The sequence below is a fragment of the Opisthocomus hoazin genome, chromosome 4 (genome assembly GCF_030867145.1).
Source record: "Opisthocomus hoazin isolate bOpiHoa1 chromosome 4, bOpiHoa1.hap1, whole genome shotgun sequence".
Lineage (NCBI taxonomy): Eukaryota > Metazoa > Chordata > Aves > Opisthocomiformes > Opisthocomidae > Opisthocomus > Opisthocomus hoazin.
The window spans coordinates 23,126,904-23,143,161 of NC_134417.1; the positions used below are offsets into that span (position 1 = coordinate 23,126,904).

Sequence of the window (16,258 nt, forward strand, 5' to 3'; positions counted from 1 at the left end):
GTGATCCTGTTGCTCTAAGCTGAACCCCACTACCACTTCAGATATTAACCAGTCATTATTCCGATTCATTACTTTTCTTATGAGGTTGTTACAGATGTGCAGAATACAGCTTTCACTGCAGTGACAATGTTGGGTCTAGATGCTGCTCTTCTTTACGATCTGCTGCCTGGAGTATTCAGTTACACCCATAAAGTCTGAAGTACCTGCAGATGTACACCGATCAAAAATACAAGAGAAAATTGGTCCACTGTGTTTCTATGCAGTTAACTACTAAATTTCCCACCACGCCAGGGGTTCTTTGAAAATACTTATGCAATAGCATCTAATTCTGTGTCTTGCTAGATTCCTAATAGCTGAAACATCTCTTCTCAAGCATTTAACTTTGTTTTCTCACACTTCGTCTCAAAAGATGATGCACATAAAGTCATATCTACTAAAAATGTCATTTTACTCCTGTTTCTAGGAACAAAGCTGAAATGCATTAACAAGTTAAGCTTTTTACACTTGAAACAGTTCTGCTTCTCTTTCACTTGCACAGCCCCAAGTATCTGATCAGAATGCTGTTAATATTCATATCATTACTGTTAATAGTAATACTCATCTACACAATTCAACAATATGAAGTGAATATGGACTACCTGAAAGACTTCTCTGAATGTTAACTTTCTATTTAGCCAGGTTTGCAGAGTAAACTAGCATGCCGTATGTCTTGGTGCTAACTGCTAATTTCCTTTCATCATTGATTTCCCCAATATGAAAATGATTTTTCCTGCAGGTTTTTGCAAGGGTATGTTAATGTATCTGATTTTATATTTTAATAGAATTTCACAAGCCAGTAGGCCTGATATATTATCAGTAATTACTGCTAAAATGGGTGTAAATTGTCTTGATCAAACAATGAATGTAAACAATTTTTTAATTAAGGCTGCTTGAAACTTGCAGTAACCAGATAATGATTATGCTAGTCGTCAGAAGAGGCAGCACATCTAGCAATTTATCTCTGTGTTTCTATTCTACCTCTCTTCATGTTAATGCAGAGCAAACACACGTGTTGAGGCTCACACACGTTCCCACTTCCTAACACACAGAGTCCGTACTTGGCACCTTCTTTCTGCTGAGACTGCTGCTTAGACCAAACCATCATATATGATGTCCCACCTCTACAGCTAGGGAAACTCCTCTGGATGCTGTGACAAATGGCCTGCATTTCATTTGTGGGTTCTCTGCTGTTTGTTATGCTTCTTCAAGGAGTAACTAGGTCAGAGAAACTGTTCTGGAACAAAGGGAAAATCGTTTCTTCTGTTAACACAGAGCTTCAGCATGTTTGGGGGAGAAAAGGTTTCCGGCATCACCGCGTGAAGATCACAGAATGATGAGAGAATCACTGGAAGAGCTAGGAGCTTCCTAAACTGAGCCCTTCTGCAGAAAAAATGAGCCCATTTGCATCTCTGCACTGGCTTTACTGTTCAAAGCACATTTTAATTTTCCTTGTAAACCATCTCCTGACAAACGCTTTTTGGTTCCTCTCACCTTGGAAAATATTGGTGCAGAATTTTATAATACATTTTTCTCTCTTTCTTATAGGCTTTCAACAAACAAATAGCTTACCATACAACTGAAAAAGCCAGCGCTACTAGGAGCATCACTAACACCTGGGATAGCAGGCACTGAAATGGGTGGGACACTACATCTCCCTTGGATACTAGGAAAAACTTGTACGTCTCCCCTGTTCATATGCAGGCTCTAAAGGCTCTGTCCAAACCCACCGAACAGGAGCAAGGAAAGGCAACCTGAGTCGCTGAAGGGCAACTGAGAGTCTACCCAGCTTACAGCTCAGATGTCCTCTGCTGCCTGCCCATGACAACCGGCACTCTGGGGACGAGGAGCGTGAGGTGGGATGCCTCCCGAAAGAAATATTCAAGTTAAGGCAAAATTCTCCAGGTAGAAGAAATCAATTTGAGGGATTATGTCATCTGGTTACAAATGTTACTCCTTCCTTGGAGTCGCCAGAAGTTTCCAGGACTACATTGATGTATGGCTATGGCCTTTGGGACCAGAAAAAGTGTGTGCACAATGGCTGTGCCAAATTAATACTTATAATCATTAGGCAAGCTAAATTTTGTGATCAGTTTTTCATTTATATTGAAGAATAGTATCTCCTTTAATGGCAAGCACATATAGTTTAGCAAAGTATTTTAAAACAGTTTATAACACCCATAAATCATCTTTCATACGATACGAAAGGGAAATACTACTACTGTTTAGCCAGTGATATGGGTTCATAACTCATTTTTTCAGTAAATAACCATAACAAAAGCAATTACAGTTTAAAATGCCAGTAAATACCATCTCTTACAATTCACTTACAAAATCAGACTTATTAGGAATTGTGAATGAGCTTTCATTGATATTTTTAAAGAATATATTTAGGTGGCTTCTTAGCCAACCTTACCAATGATTCTCCCTTAAAATACATGTGTTTTTATTTGGATTCTGTATGCGCACAAAGAAATCACAGAATTCATCTCAACTGCAACATATACTCATCTAAAAGAAACACAAGCAACTAATAAATGACCCACTAATAACGTACTTGCTAATTCTCTCTTTCAGACTGGATAGTGTAAGCATTTTAAGACACTAAGAGGTATAAATAGCTGTAGGAACAACTAAAGACTAATTACGAGCACAGGGAAAAAAATCAGAAGCATTACTATAATTTGTTTCATTTGGAGAGGGAAAATCCACGCTATTCCGGAAAATTGTGCAACATGATTAACATGATTTTCCTGACATTACGACCGTCACAACTCATAGTTTCTGTAAAAAAGAAAGACATTTTATTGTCCTCTTCACATGTCAACTACTCTCAGCTAATGTTCCCATGTACTGTGCTTTCTAGAAACAGGTTTTTCTTCATTTCCACTTAATGCTACACGTAATTGAAAGGACAAGAGGTGCTAATTTGATCTTCCTAAATGTCACCCACTGAAAAGCCAATGAGAGCTAAAGCAGGTACGTTTCTGATGTGCACACCTTCTCAAGCCCCTACATTAATCAGTGTCAGGAGATTTCCAAGTATTTTTTTTCACAGGTCTTGCAATCAATGAAACACTTAGTCTCCAACAACTGGCCTGTTATGCCTCATTACAGCACGGAGATGTTAAAACCAAATCTTAATGACCAGAACACGCTCAGGGGTGCTGGCTGGCTATCACTGCATAAAACTGGAGCTGCATCTTTACAAAAAGGCCATCAAAGCTATCAGGATCAGAATTTGACTTACTGATGATTTTCTTCTTTAAAAATAATTTGCTCACCTTTGTATTTCTTTTTTTTGAAAAAGTTTCAATGGCATTTTAAAACTAACTCCTATTTTAAACATCATCAGTAAGCAATGTTACAATAAGCAAGTGCGTGCTCAGATTCACTGAAGAAGGGAAAATTGTGATACCCCTCAAATGAGTTGAGGGATTTCAAGATAAAGCTGATAAAAGTAATTTCAGAGAAGACAGTAAGTAACAGTATCTTCCGAAAGACTAAGGATATGACACAGGCCAAATCTAAGTTATTCATGTTTACGCCACAGCCTCTTTCCCAGAGGCAGGTGCTATCTCTTCTTTAAATGGCGGTGACACCACAGAACCTTCCTACAACCCTTTCAAACCACAAAAGACTCAAAAATATCCTTCTAGATCATTCATTCAGTGTTGTTTTTCAGCAGAGACTAGCATTTAATTATTCCATTAGATGTCTGCAGTTTACCTGCACTAGTCTGTTACAGCACTGTACAATTAAAGATGCTCAAATAAACGTACTTCAGTATTCTTCACAAGCACACACACGGCCAGGTCACCCCTCCGTCACGATGGGGTTTATTTCATGGGAATGAGCTAAGAGAGGACTCCTACCTCTGTAACTAACTGCTGTTTCCACCATTTCATGTGTGGGCTGTCATCCTCTGCTCATGAGGAGTGACAGCTCTCCTGAATGTACAAAACTCCGCTGCCGTACCCTTTCAGGAACATGTCTCATCATGATCGATGCACACGACGGGGAGCAAAAAGGGACTGTCAGATAGGGAACAAATAAATAGATCTTCTTGCCAGGACCTGCCAGCTCCAACCGCTTTCCAGCGCAGTGCCTGGCAGAGACCAACAGTGCACCCACTCTCCTCCTGTGCCACGCTGGTACCCACGGCACCAGCCGGAGGGTCGGGGCTACACCTTGCTTCAGGCATTGCCTGAATTGCTACAAAGCCAATGACCAGAGGAAGCCATTTCGTGCAAGGACTCAATTCAAGCAGGAGAGAATCAGTGCAATGTAGATGAGTTTCTCTGCATCCTTCGGAGCTCAAGTGGACAATCAGCCACATTTAAAGCTAAGCAGACCTAGCAGAGTAACAAGTCCAAATTCCTCCTAATTAACAGCTCTTAAGAGACCATTTGCAGAGGGAAAAGTTAGTGCAAAAGCAAAGGATGATGCCAAAGCCTTGGGCAAAAGCAAAGGGGTAAAAGCTTTCCTTCTCTGCTGCCAGGTAACATAATTTATTTTAGTATTACAAGGAAACATTATTTCCTCCAACATAAAAACAAGTTTAAAATAATTTACAGCTCCTCACCATCCTACCTGCAGTGCTACAAGAAAGCAAACAAAAGAAGCCTGCTGGATGTTTCTCTAGAGCCGACTTGACCACACGCTGCTGCAGGTGATGGGCTCCTGCCAAGCATCATTGCACTCTGCAGAAACTGTTTTTATCAGTCAGACTTTCAAATGGGCATTTATATTCATTGGAATATAATTGCATAGGGGAGCAGGTACCCTCTCTACAGCAGTACTACAGTTGAGACACTTGGAGGTATTTAGGCATTATTCATGGTGGTTTTATTACTTACAATTAGAGCTTCTGCGCCAGATCTTCAGCTGGCATAAACTCAGCACAGCTCTATTTAAATTGAAGGAATCATCCTAATTTACATCAAATTATGATCTGTACTGAGGGTCTCTAAGGATTATCTACTTGATATGTCAGTTATTTTACCTAATTAAACTAGTTAAGAGTGTTTCTTCGTAAATTATGAGCCATCTATGATATTTACTCATTGAAGAGCTCAGACTGTTAGGCAACATTCACTTCTCGTCTTTCTTGCCTTGTCTTTTTTAGTTGAATATCTCTCATGACAGCTTTGGAGTCGCATTATTGAATCCTCCCATACAAAGTTTGTATGTTTCTACTGGAGGACAGCAGAGACAACGGCTGTGTTCGGTGCGAGCAGGTAAATGACCTGCTCAGCCTGGTGGGAGAGCTGAAAAAGGAAGTGGAGAGGTTAAGGAGCATCCAGGAGTGTGAGAGGGAGATCAACTGGTGGAGCGGCACCCTGCCGTCCCCGAGGCCAAGGCAGCAGTAGGCGGCTCCACGAGAAGCAGAGGACTCCCTACCCTCTTGCCACTGAGCAGAAAGAGGCGACCTAAGAGATGGGGGGGAATGGAAACAGGTCCCTGCTCAGGGTGGCAAGCGAATCTCCCCCCGGCCTCCCTCACCTGCCCAGTTGCCCTTAAACAACAGATATGGGGCTCTGGAATGTGAGGGACCGGCCACAGAGGATGTGGGTGAAGGTGAAGGTCCATCTGGGGGGTTGCCTAGGATGAGTCGGTCAGCCCCACGTATTATGACTGCCTCAGCTAAGAAAAAAAGGAGGGTCATTGTCACAGGCGATTCCCTTCTGAGGGGAACAGAGGGCCCGATCTGCCGACCGGACCCATCCCACAGGGAAGTCTGCTGCCTCCCCGGCGCCCGGGTTAGGGATGTTGCTAAGAAACTCCCTGGTCTGGTGCGGCCTTCTGATTACTACCCCCTCTTGGTAATGCAGGTTGGCGGGGACGAGATAGCAGAGAGAAAAGTCCCAAGGCCATCAAAAGGGACTTCAGGGCACTGGGGCAACTGGTTGAGGGATCAGGAGCACAGGTGGTGTTTCCCTCCATCCCATCAGTGGCAGGGAACAGCACTGAAAGGGGCAGGATAAATCACGTGGTTAACAGGTGGCTCAGAGACTGGTGCCATCGGTTGAATTTTAGTTTCTTTGATCATGGGGAGGTGTACACAGCACCGGGCCTGCTGGCGACAGACGGAGTCCAGCTATCTCAAAGGGGAAAAAGGATTCTTGGCCACGAGCTGGCAGGGCTCATTGAGAGGGCTTTAAACTAGGTTCGAAGGGGGAAGGGGTCATAGCCCGCCTCACTAGGGATGAGCCTAGGCTTGGCGTGCCAGGGTCAGGGGTGAGATTGACAGCCCAGCTCAAGTGTGTTTACACCAATGCACGTAGCATGGACAATAAACAGGAGGAGCTGGAAGCCATTGTACAGCAGGACGGCTACGACTTGGTCGCCATCACAGAAACGTGGTGGGACAACTCGCATGGCTGGCATGCTGTCACGGATGGCTACAGACTCTTTAGGAAAGACAGGCCAACAAGGAGAGGTGGTGGAGTTGCTCTGTATGTGAAGGAGCAACTGGAATGCATTGAGCTTGGCCTGGGGGCAGATGAAGAAGGAGTTGAGAGCTTATGGGTTAGAATTAAGGGACAGCCTCATATGGGTGGTGTTATTGTGGATGTGTACTACAGGACACCTGACCAGGAGGAGGAAGTTCATGAGGCCTTCGACAAGCAGCTGTAAGCAACCTCACAGTCACAGGCCCTGGTTCTCATGCGGGACTTCAACCACCCTGACATCAGCTGGGAAGACCACACAGCTAGGCACATGCAATCCAGGAGGTTCCTGCAGAGCATCCATGATAACTTTCTGATACCAGTGGTGGAGGAACCAACAAGGAAAGGTGCTCTGCTGGACCTTGTACTAACAAACAAGGAGGGACTAGTGGAGGATGTGAAGGTTGGCGGTAGACTCGGCTGCAGTGACCATGAAATGGTGGAGTTCAGGATCCTGCGTGGAGGAAGCAGGGCCATAAGTAGGATCAAAACCTTGGACTTCAGGAGAGCTAACTTTGGCCTCTTCAAAGAGATACTTGGAGGATTTCCGTGGGCCAGCGCTCTCGAAGGCAGGGGGTCCAAGAGTACTGGTTGCTGTTTAAACATCACTTCCTCCACACTCAGGAGCGGTGCACCCCCTCGAGAAAGAAATCTAGAAAAGGAGGCAAAAGACCAGCATGGATGAACAAGGAGCTTCTAGCGGAGCTCAGGTGGAAGAGAAAGGTCTATGGAATGTGGAAAGAGGGGCAGGCCACTTGGGAAGAACACAGGAATGTGGTCAGAGCATGCAGGGATGCGACGAGGAAGGCCAAGGCCCATCTGGAATTGAAGCTGGCAAAGGATGTCAGAAACAACAAGAAAGGCTTCTTCAACTACATCAGCAGCAAAAGGAAGGCTAGGGAAAATGTGGGGCTGCTGCTGAATGAGGCGGGTGTCCTGGTGACGGAGGATGCAGAGAAGGCAGAGCTACTGAATGCCTTCTTTGCTTCAGTCTCCAGTGCCAAGGCAGGCCCTCAGGAATCCCAGGCCCTGGAGGCAAGAGAGGAAGCCTACAGAGAGGATGACTTTCCCTTGGTCAAGGAGGACTGCATGAGAGATCGCTTAAGCGATCTGAACACCCACAAATCCATGGGCCCCGATGGAATGCACCCACGAGTGCTGAGGGAGCTGGCGGATGTCATTGCTGAGCCACTCTCCATCATCTTTGAGAGGTCCTGGAGGACAGGAGAGGTGCCTGAGGACTGGAGAAAAGCCAATGTCACTCCAGTCTTCAAAAAGGGCAAGAAAGAGGACCCAGGGAACTACAGGCCAGTCAGCCTCACCTCCATCCCAGGAAAGATGACGGAGCAACTCATTCTAGAGGTCATCATCAAGCAAGTGGAGGAAAAGAAGGTTAGTAGTTAGAGTAGTCAGCATGGATTCACCAAGGGGAAATCATGCCTGACCAATCTGATAGCTTTGTACGATGGTGTGACTGGCTGGGTAGATGAGAGGAGAGCCGTGGATGTTGTCTACCTCAACTTCAGCAAGGCTTTCGACACTGTCTCCCATAACATCCTCATAGGCAAGCTCAGGAAGTATGGGCTGGATGAGTGGTCGGTGAGATGGATTAAGAACTGGCTGAATGTCAGAACTCGGAGGGTTGTCATCAGCGGTGCTGAGTCTAGCTGGAGGCCAGGAACCAGTGGTGTCCCCCAGGGGTCAGTACTGGGCCCAGTCTTGTTCAACTTCTTCATCAATGACCTGGATGAAGAGTTAGAATGTACCCTCAGCAAGTTTGCTGATGACACCAAACTGGGAGGTGTGGTAGATACACCAGAAGACTGTGCTGCCATTCAGCGAGACCTGGATGGGCTGGAGAGTTGGGCAGAGAGGAACCTGATGAGGTTCAACAAGGGCAAGTGCAGGGTCCTGCACCTGGGGAGGAACAACCCCATGCATCAGTACAGGCTTGGGGTGGACCTGCTGGAGTGCAGCTGTGTGGAGAGAGACCTGGGTGTCCTGGTGGATGACAGGTTGACCATGAGCCAGCAGTGTGCCCTGGCTGCCAAGAAGGCCAATGGGATCCTGGGATGCATAAAGAGGAGTGTGGCCAGCAGGTCGAGGGAGGTTCTCTTTCCCCTCTACACTGCCCTAGTGAGGCCCCATCTGGAGCACCGTGTCCAGTTCTGGGCTCCCCTGTTCAAGAAAGATGAGGAGCTACTGGAGAGAGTCCAGCGGAGGGCTACGAGGATGATGAGGGGACTGGAGCATCTCTCCTATGAGGAAAGGCTGAGGGAACTGGGCTTGTTCAGCCTGGAGAAGAGAAGGCTGAGAGGGGACTTTAGAAATGCTTATAAATATCTGCAGCGTGGGTGTCAGGAGGACAGGGTCAGACTCTTTTCAGTGGTGCTCAGCGACAGGACAAGGGGCAACGGGCACAAACTGAAGCACAGGAAGTTCCAGCTGAACATGAGGAAGAACTTCTTCCTTCTGAGGGTGACAGAGTACTGGAACAGGCTGCCCAGGGAGGTGGTGGAGTCTCCCTCTCTGGAGATATTCAAGACCTGCCTGGACAAGGTCCTGTGCAGCCTGCTGTAGGCGACCCTGCTTCGCCAGGGGGTTGGACTAGATGACTCACAGAGGTCCCTTCCAACCCCTAACATTCTGTGATTCTGTATGGCAAATTAATCCTTGCTGAGCACTGACTGTTTAATGTCCATTTTTGTGTTTCTTGCACGCTGAAAGCTCTTGTGGCTTTGAAGAAAGTTTGAGAGAAGTAAAACATGGTGGATGAGCTCTTCTGCATCCTTATTTCATAATTATTAGTAGCTACCAAGCTGACGCCAAGCTCATATCTTCTCATGCTCCAAAAGACTACTGCTATAAAATTCTGACCATCCAGTTGCCCCAAACCCCTTGTTCTGCTCAGTTTTGCCTTTCCCAGACTTCTGTAAACAGTTGTTTTATTCATACACGCAGCATGTTGGGTGGAAGATCTTTGTTGTGTATATTCCAAAGGGTAAAGCACTATGACCATGAAACTTGGTATTAACTTCTATTGGCAGTAGGTACCAGGGTATTGCTAAAATTTCATCAGTACAGCACTGATTTCAGTTGTCCTACAATAACTTTAACAGTTTTCTTACATAATTCGTTCAGTTAGAGTACAGGCACAGAATCCCTACTAAAATAATATTTTGTTAATATTTGTAGGTATGAAGTAATCAGGAAAACAATATTTTTCTTACCACGATTCAGAACTGCTTTATGATGAACCAGAATTCATTTTCATTAACACAATGAAAAGATTCATCTCTCTTACCTTTTATTTCTGTCTTCTATCTGCAAGATATAGACTGTGTCATCATTAGCGTGAAGCTTGGAACTGCTGTCTCCCCATTTCAGCTTCAGGCTCTGAGGACCTGCTGCAGCACACTCTAACCGAGGAGGTAAGGGTGGTAACGGCCTGGTTTTTGCTTTAATAAAGTGGCTAAATGGTCCAGCTCCAATTTCATTGACAGCCTGGATCCTGATCCTAAAATGAACAACAAAAAGCTAAGTGTTTAAATAAAGTACTTTGACAAGGTTCTTGGTATAAAAAGTCTCAAGGAACACAACAGCCTTCCGGACCTGACTGCTCCGTCTCTAACACAGTGCCCGCTCCCAGCACTTTGCTTTCGCAACGAGAAAGGCTCTGTAAATGTAACGAGTGTTATCCTCCTGTTTATACTGTAAGAGCTGCAGCGAAGATATCAAGAAAGGCAGTAAGGCAGAGGGGGGAAGATTTGGGTAAGCAATCTCAGAACCCGATGGCATTCTGTTTAACCACATGAACAGCAGCACAGACACCAGTGAAACCTGGAAATCATGAAGTGTGTAACTATGAATAAACAGAATGCAGAAGTGTGTTGTGGTTGTCAAACAAAAGGTCATGGATTAATTTAGGTGAAATCATTAAGTGAAAGCATTGGAGTCACTGCCACGAAACCCATCTTCATGTTGGTAAATAACTCTGAAGAGCAGTATTGTTTCAGTGTGCAATGTCTCACAAAGCACACTATTGAAGTACATGAAGCTCTACTGGGAAGAGCTAACCGAGAAGGTTAAATCCACAAGCCTTCTACATGTCTTACACAAACAGTGGAAATGTCAACCACCAGTGAACTATCTATTAGTTCAAATAAAAGTTGGACTCCAGTCATTCTCGCAAGATGCACAAAAGCTCTTGAGCCATTTGTATCGCATTAAGGGCATTTAGGAGAACAGAAAAGCAGACCACCTTCAACAGAAGTTTTAATGTGGAAATAGTCTTAAGACTGAGACAGTCTTCTAAATTCTCTTTCTTAAGATAATGACTCCCAGCTTCTGTTTTGTCACTTTCTCTTATCTATCTGCACCTTAACAATTTGCACCATGAGAATCTGCTTACAGGAATGAGTGAAGAGCAGTAGTCTTTTACTATAGTACCATCAACCGCAACACCGTAACACAAATGTGAAATACACATTTTGAAAGAGCTCTGAGGACTGTATAAATAGAAATACTGGTACAGATGAGCCTGAAAGGCTTCAAAAGTTTCTTAAATCAAAGTGAAAACAGGAGAAAATAGATCCAAACTAACTATCCAAATAGGGCAAACTAACTAGGTTTTTTTGATAGTTCAGCTTAGTTTAGATAGCTGAACAGATGCCATTTACTTAGGAAATCCTGTGCAAAGCAGCCTAGTATTTTCTTATGGGAAAAGACTCTCTACAAGAAGTGTTGCTGCTTCTCAAAACTATCAGGTACCAAGAAGGCAGAAGTCCTTGGGGATGGTGGCAGGGGGAGAAGTGCAGAATCTGGTATACTCCTACAATTGTCTGCTTCAGAGAAAGCAGAAGATAAATATAACTGTCTTTGGTTGGCATAGCTACTTGTTTTGATTGAAGTACATAAAGTGATATAAGCTCATATAAACAACATACGAAAAATTACTTTGCTTTGAACTGCAAGTTTTCAGCTCTACCATTGGAAGAAGATTAAGTAGAGTTAAAGGGATGGCGAAAAACCCTCCAGAGAACAATATTCCCCATTAAAAAAAAACCAAAAACATATTTTCTGCAATTTCAAGAACAGTTAAATGACTAATAAATATATTGCAAAATAATAGAGCTTTATCTACTGATTAGGCAGCTAAAGTAATTGTACACTGTAAGGGTGCACTGTGTTTACACAGTCATGTGCAAACACGTGGTTAAACCTTTGCTTATTGACCTAGCCATTAACAAGGGTAAAGTATTGCTTGGCGTGGAGCTGCCATTTCCGTTTGACCTTCCTTTGGTTTCAGGAAATGCACCCTGACCACCTTACAACACCATAAAGCAGCGATTTCATCCTCTTCCTCCCAAAGGGTGGATGGTGTGAAGAAAGACCTAGCAGAAGCCTCCTCTTCAACTGCTGCATTTAAGCATTTGACACCGAAAGAACAAAATGCTTTTCTAATATCTAATTAATATAGGCATTGATCTTACTTCATACTAGGTTATTGGCTTGCTTCAGATTGAAGAGTCATGACATTATATTTAATGGTCTTTCCAGTCCAAAAAAAATCTCAGTAACAATGAAGCCTCTCCTGTCCTCAAGCATCATAACTTTAACTCATTTCCAAATGGCGACTACCACATTCAAAACAAGCAGTGATTGAAACGAATCTCTCTCAAATATCACACCACATTTCTTAAGCAGAAGTCGACATGTGCTTTTTAGATACGTGCATGAACATACATTTGCATTTACTTCTCTTCCCTTTGCCAGGTATTTGCACAAGGTACAAATGTGCCTATTCCTCTTCCCCTTCCCTCATTCGTTATTGCTTTCATCTGCTGCATGGTGTTCCTGCTCCCACCTTCTGACACGCGCAAATATGCACACCGCTGGAGCACAGAAAGACTGATGAAAAGTCTTCAGCCTTAAAACAGAGACAGGCATCTTTCCAGATGAATGATGATACTGGGAAAGCAAGAATTGATTTATTTGACTCTAACGTGGCTACCCTTTTTCTGCTGATTGCACCACCATAAAACTCTTTGTAAATTGTCACTATCTTTCCCAGGTCCTGAGCTCTGTCGGATGCACACAAACAACTAGTTTTGGTTGTCTGTGCACGTGGCAGTGTAACCCAGCCCAGCTCCCACCTCCCTCTGAAACACAGCAGCATCTCCTCAATGGATGTTGGGCCTTGGCCATGTCCACAGGGAAGGGGAGAAGGAAGAAGCAGGGAAAAAAAAGAAAAGGGAGAAAGGAGGACCAGGGAGAGCACATGGTGGTGGGAGAACACCTTGTACTGGAGCATCTTTGCTCCAGCTCAGGCGCTTCCTCACGTCCCTGCCCTAGCCTGCGACACTCTGAGCTCCTCCAGCTGGGTGGCACAGCCATAGTGGGTAAGATAACTCCACAATTAAGCAGAAATCAATTACTGTTTATAAAACTGACAGTGGGAAAAATAAATTCGTTATTTTTGTATAAAAGTAGTATACAGACATGCAGAAATATTTGCAATAAAACCACTTCCTGAATTCCTTTCACATTTTTCACCAATGGTTTCTAAGTCAAAATTCCCCAAACGCCGCCTTGGAAAGGTGGTTTTAAAAGCTGACAATCACAATTTGAAGGTAAGTTTTCTGAAACTGTGAAGACTATATTTAGGGACAGCACCTAATTTGGCAGACCCTGGACCAAAAATACATTCATTCTCACATTTTCCCACTGCATCTTTTAAATATTTAGAAAAAAATAAATCAGACCAGGCAAATTTAGAAACCATTAAAAGATCTTTAACAGACCATTATATCTTCTAAGATTATTGACCCAGGAAAATAAACACGCTAAATGGGATGCTATTTTCAGATTGGTCACAAAATCCTTTGTGTAGTACTCCAACAAAATGAAAAATCACTTTTGAATTAATCTGAAGAGTCTGACATGAGAAGAGTTTGATTCGGTAGTTCCCATAAGTGGAATGCCACCAGTCGCAACACACGCGCCTGTGGAAACCTGTGGGAGTTAAACCACAATGGACTTCCTATGGGAGGAGAGGCAGCATGCTCTACCACCAGCGGCAGCCTGCTCGCAATGGGCAGTAACCACACGCAGCTCCCAGGACAAGCCAGCCCCACTCCGACTGCACTCTTCTGGGGCTGGAACAAGACTTAGTTTTACACTCTGAGGAATACATTTTTTATAACTCACTTAAGCACCTATGTGCATTCTTCTCTCCATCTTGGAAGATCTTATCCTCACTACAGTTCAGAAATTTAAAGTGTCTACAATTTTTATTCCTAAATCAAATTAAAATTAAGTGTTGCTATCAAAATTCAATAAGGCTACTATGTATTTCTGTAAACTATGTAACTTCAGAAGAAAATAGGCATTCTTAAGAATCGGAAGTTGTTTTGCAGTGAAGTATCTCAACAGCACAATTAACTGCGGAAAGCATTGAGCGAAGCTTGGGAACAGAGTGTAACAGAAAATTGGTATTTCTATTACTGTTGAATACTTATTTATTGTGGAATATTTATTAACTCACTTCTAGTTACATCAGTTCACAGAACACCGGCCCAAGTACTATTACGCTATAATCAGAGCTTCCAGAGCTTCATGGCTATGTCAATAAAACAGGAAGACTGCAGAACTCTCAGGCATATTTCTGCAGCTGCTCACCAATAATCATGTTTACACAACGCTTTTGCAAGGCATCTGCTTTTTGCAATAAGAGTGCTGGTCTGTGTCTGACATTGGAGAAGTCCTCTTGAACTCCACCCTATGCTGGCCATATGCAGCACGGCAGAGGCATGCCACAGTTCCTCCTGCCTTGAATGTATTCTGGGATGGAAATCCTTCTTGTGGCATGCTGGCTGGATTTGCTACTAAGACACAGAAACCATCAAACTTGTGTCAGCTTCAAGCCCACCTCCGCAACGAGCCTGGAGTTTGCTCAGTGTATATCCAAGCTGCTCATGTTTGGCCATTCCCACGCAGAAGCTGGAAGCAGCAGGGCAACGCCAGGCCTGGGCTCCCCAGACCAACGGGGTGGACACACGTAGACACGCTGTTAGAATCACACCGCTATGCAAAACAACGTCCCTTTCCAACTTTGGACTCGGTGGATTCATAATAACCAAGACTTGCTTTCAATTTCAGGTTCCACAAACAAAAACACTGACAGTGAAATTCCAATGCAACTAAAACATACAAGCCCTTTGCCAGTTTATTTCAAATTCTGCTGAAACTTTGGCAAGAGAGTTCAGAGTCTCAAACCCAGCAGTGTTTGGCTTGTTTAGTCTAGGGAAAACAAGACCTGGAAGAAAACACATTTGCTGCTTTTAAACACAGCAGGGAATAAACGCTTGAGAGAGAGAAGAGCTAGTTGAGTTAAACAAAGTTGACACAGAAAGAAAAACCACTGGCGAACAAATTTCGAGAATGAGATCAGTGATGTTCTGAAACTCTCTTCTGATTAAAACAGGGAGGGCAAAAAACCCACCACCTTTCAGCATACAGCTTGAAAAACGTGTTTCTTATGGATACGTTTATCAGGGCACAGATGTTCCCTGATGAAAGACAGGTGTCAAGATAGGCTTGAAGAAGAAGAATCAAGGAAATAGTTGACGATCGACAGCAAGAACACTTGGACATGTCTATTTTTATTAGCAGAAAAATATTTCAAACTGTAGATGAGAGGCTTTTGCGAGTCAACTTGCCTTCCCTGACAGGCATGAGATGCAAGATTTGGGGGTTTCTTTCTCTTGTTTTATTAAAGAAAAGAGCTTCCATGTATTATTACTTCTGATTAGTCATCCTCTGGTTTGTGCTCTTCACAAGAATTTTTTTTTTGGTAGGAACTTAGTCTTACAATAATATTTAGAATAGGCACAGTTAATGCTTGTGCTTTAGCCTTTTTGTTTGGATCAGAGACGAGCAGACTTGCTGACTAAAAATACGTGATTTAATACGGTGCTTTTTTACAAAATAATGAAATAAGAATGCAAAAAAAAAATCCAGTATGATCTCAGTGTAACAGCACTTTTCATGGCAGCAGAAGAGCCTCATGGACAAGACCAAAGCATGATTACAAAGACGAGTAATGTCCTGCCCATCCTGTCATTCCGTATCTCCTTGAAGACAAGGACATTTCCCTAACGGAAGCTGCAGACAACCAAGAACCAGATAAAAAAAAGAGACTGAAGGAGGAAGACTTCAGTGAAGAATTTAGATGGTCTATTCTGGCTGTCTTGACCATGTTGCTCGATGCTCTCATTTTGCGTTATTGATTGAACACATGAGGAGAAACCAGGGAGTACGAGACTGCCCAAAGATGATGCAGTTCCAAAGCTGGGTAGCCAGTCAACAGACAAACTCTTCAACTTCTTACTAATTTTATTAGGTTTTTGATTAGTCTTCAATCAGCTGGGTTCCCTGGTCTGGCTTAGAGTAAGATCATATAAGCATCAGTGCTGACACAAGGCAGAGAGTGAGAAATGTGTGAGAACGTGGAGATGCAGGGAGGTCAGAAGCATGACAGCAGCAACCTGAATTGGATCAAACCCTTGTACAGCTTTACTCACATGCAGTATCTTCAACAGACTACAATACAATGTTTCAGCTGGAAGAGACCTACAACGATCATCTAGTCCAACTGTCTGACCACTTCAGGGCTGACCAAAAGTTAATAACATGTTCTGCATGCCCAAATGTTTTTTGCACTGCCCAAATGCCTCAAACATTGACAGGCTTGGGGCATTGCCCACCTC

At 43.7% G+C, this 16,258-nt stretch overlaps 1 protein-coding gene across 1 annotated transcript in view; it reads right to left on the bottom strand.

Moving 5' to 3' along the window:
* Nucleotides 1-16,258, bottom strand: part of FNDC3B (fibronectin type III domain containing 3B) — a 218,093-nt gene that overhangs the window by 24,326 nt on the left and 177,509 nt on the right. The window contains exon 23 of the mRNA XM_075418319.1: nucleotides 9,793-10,005. Within this exon, the coding sequence (XP_075274434.1) occupies nucleotides 9,793-10,005 (213 nt within the window). The remainder of the gene's footprint in view (nucleotides 1-9,792; nucleotides 10,006-16,258) is intronic.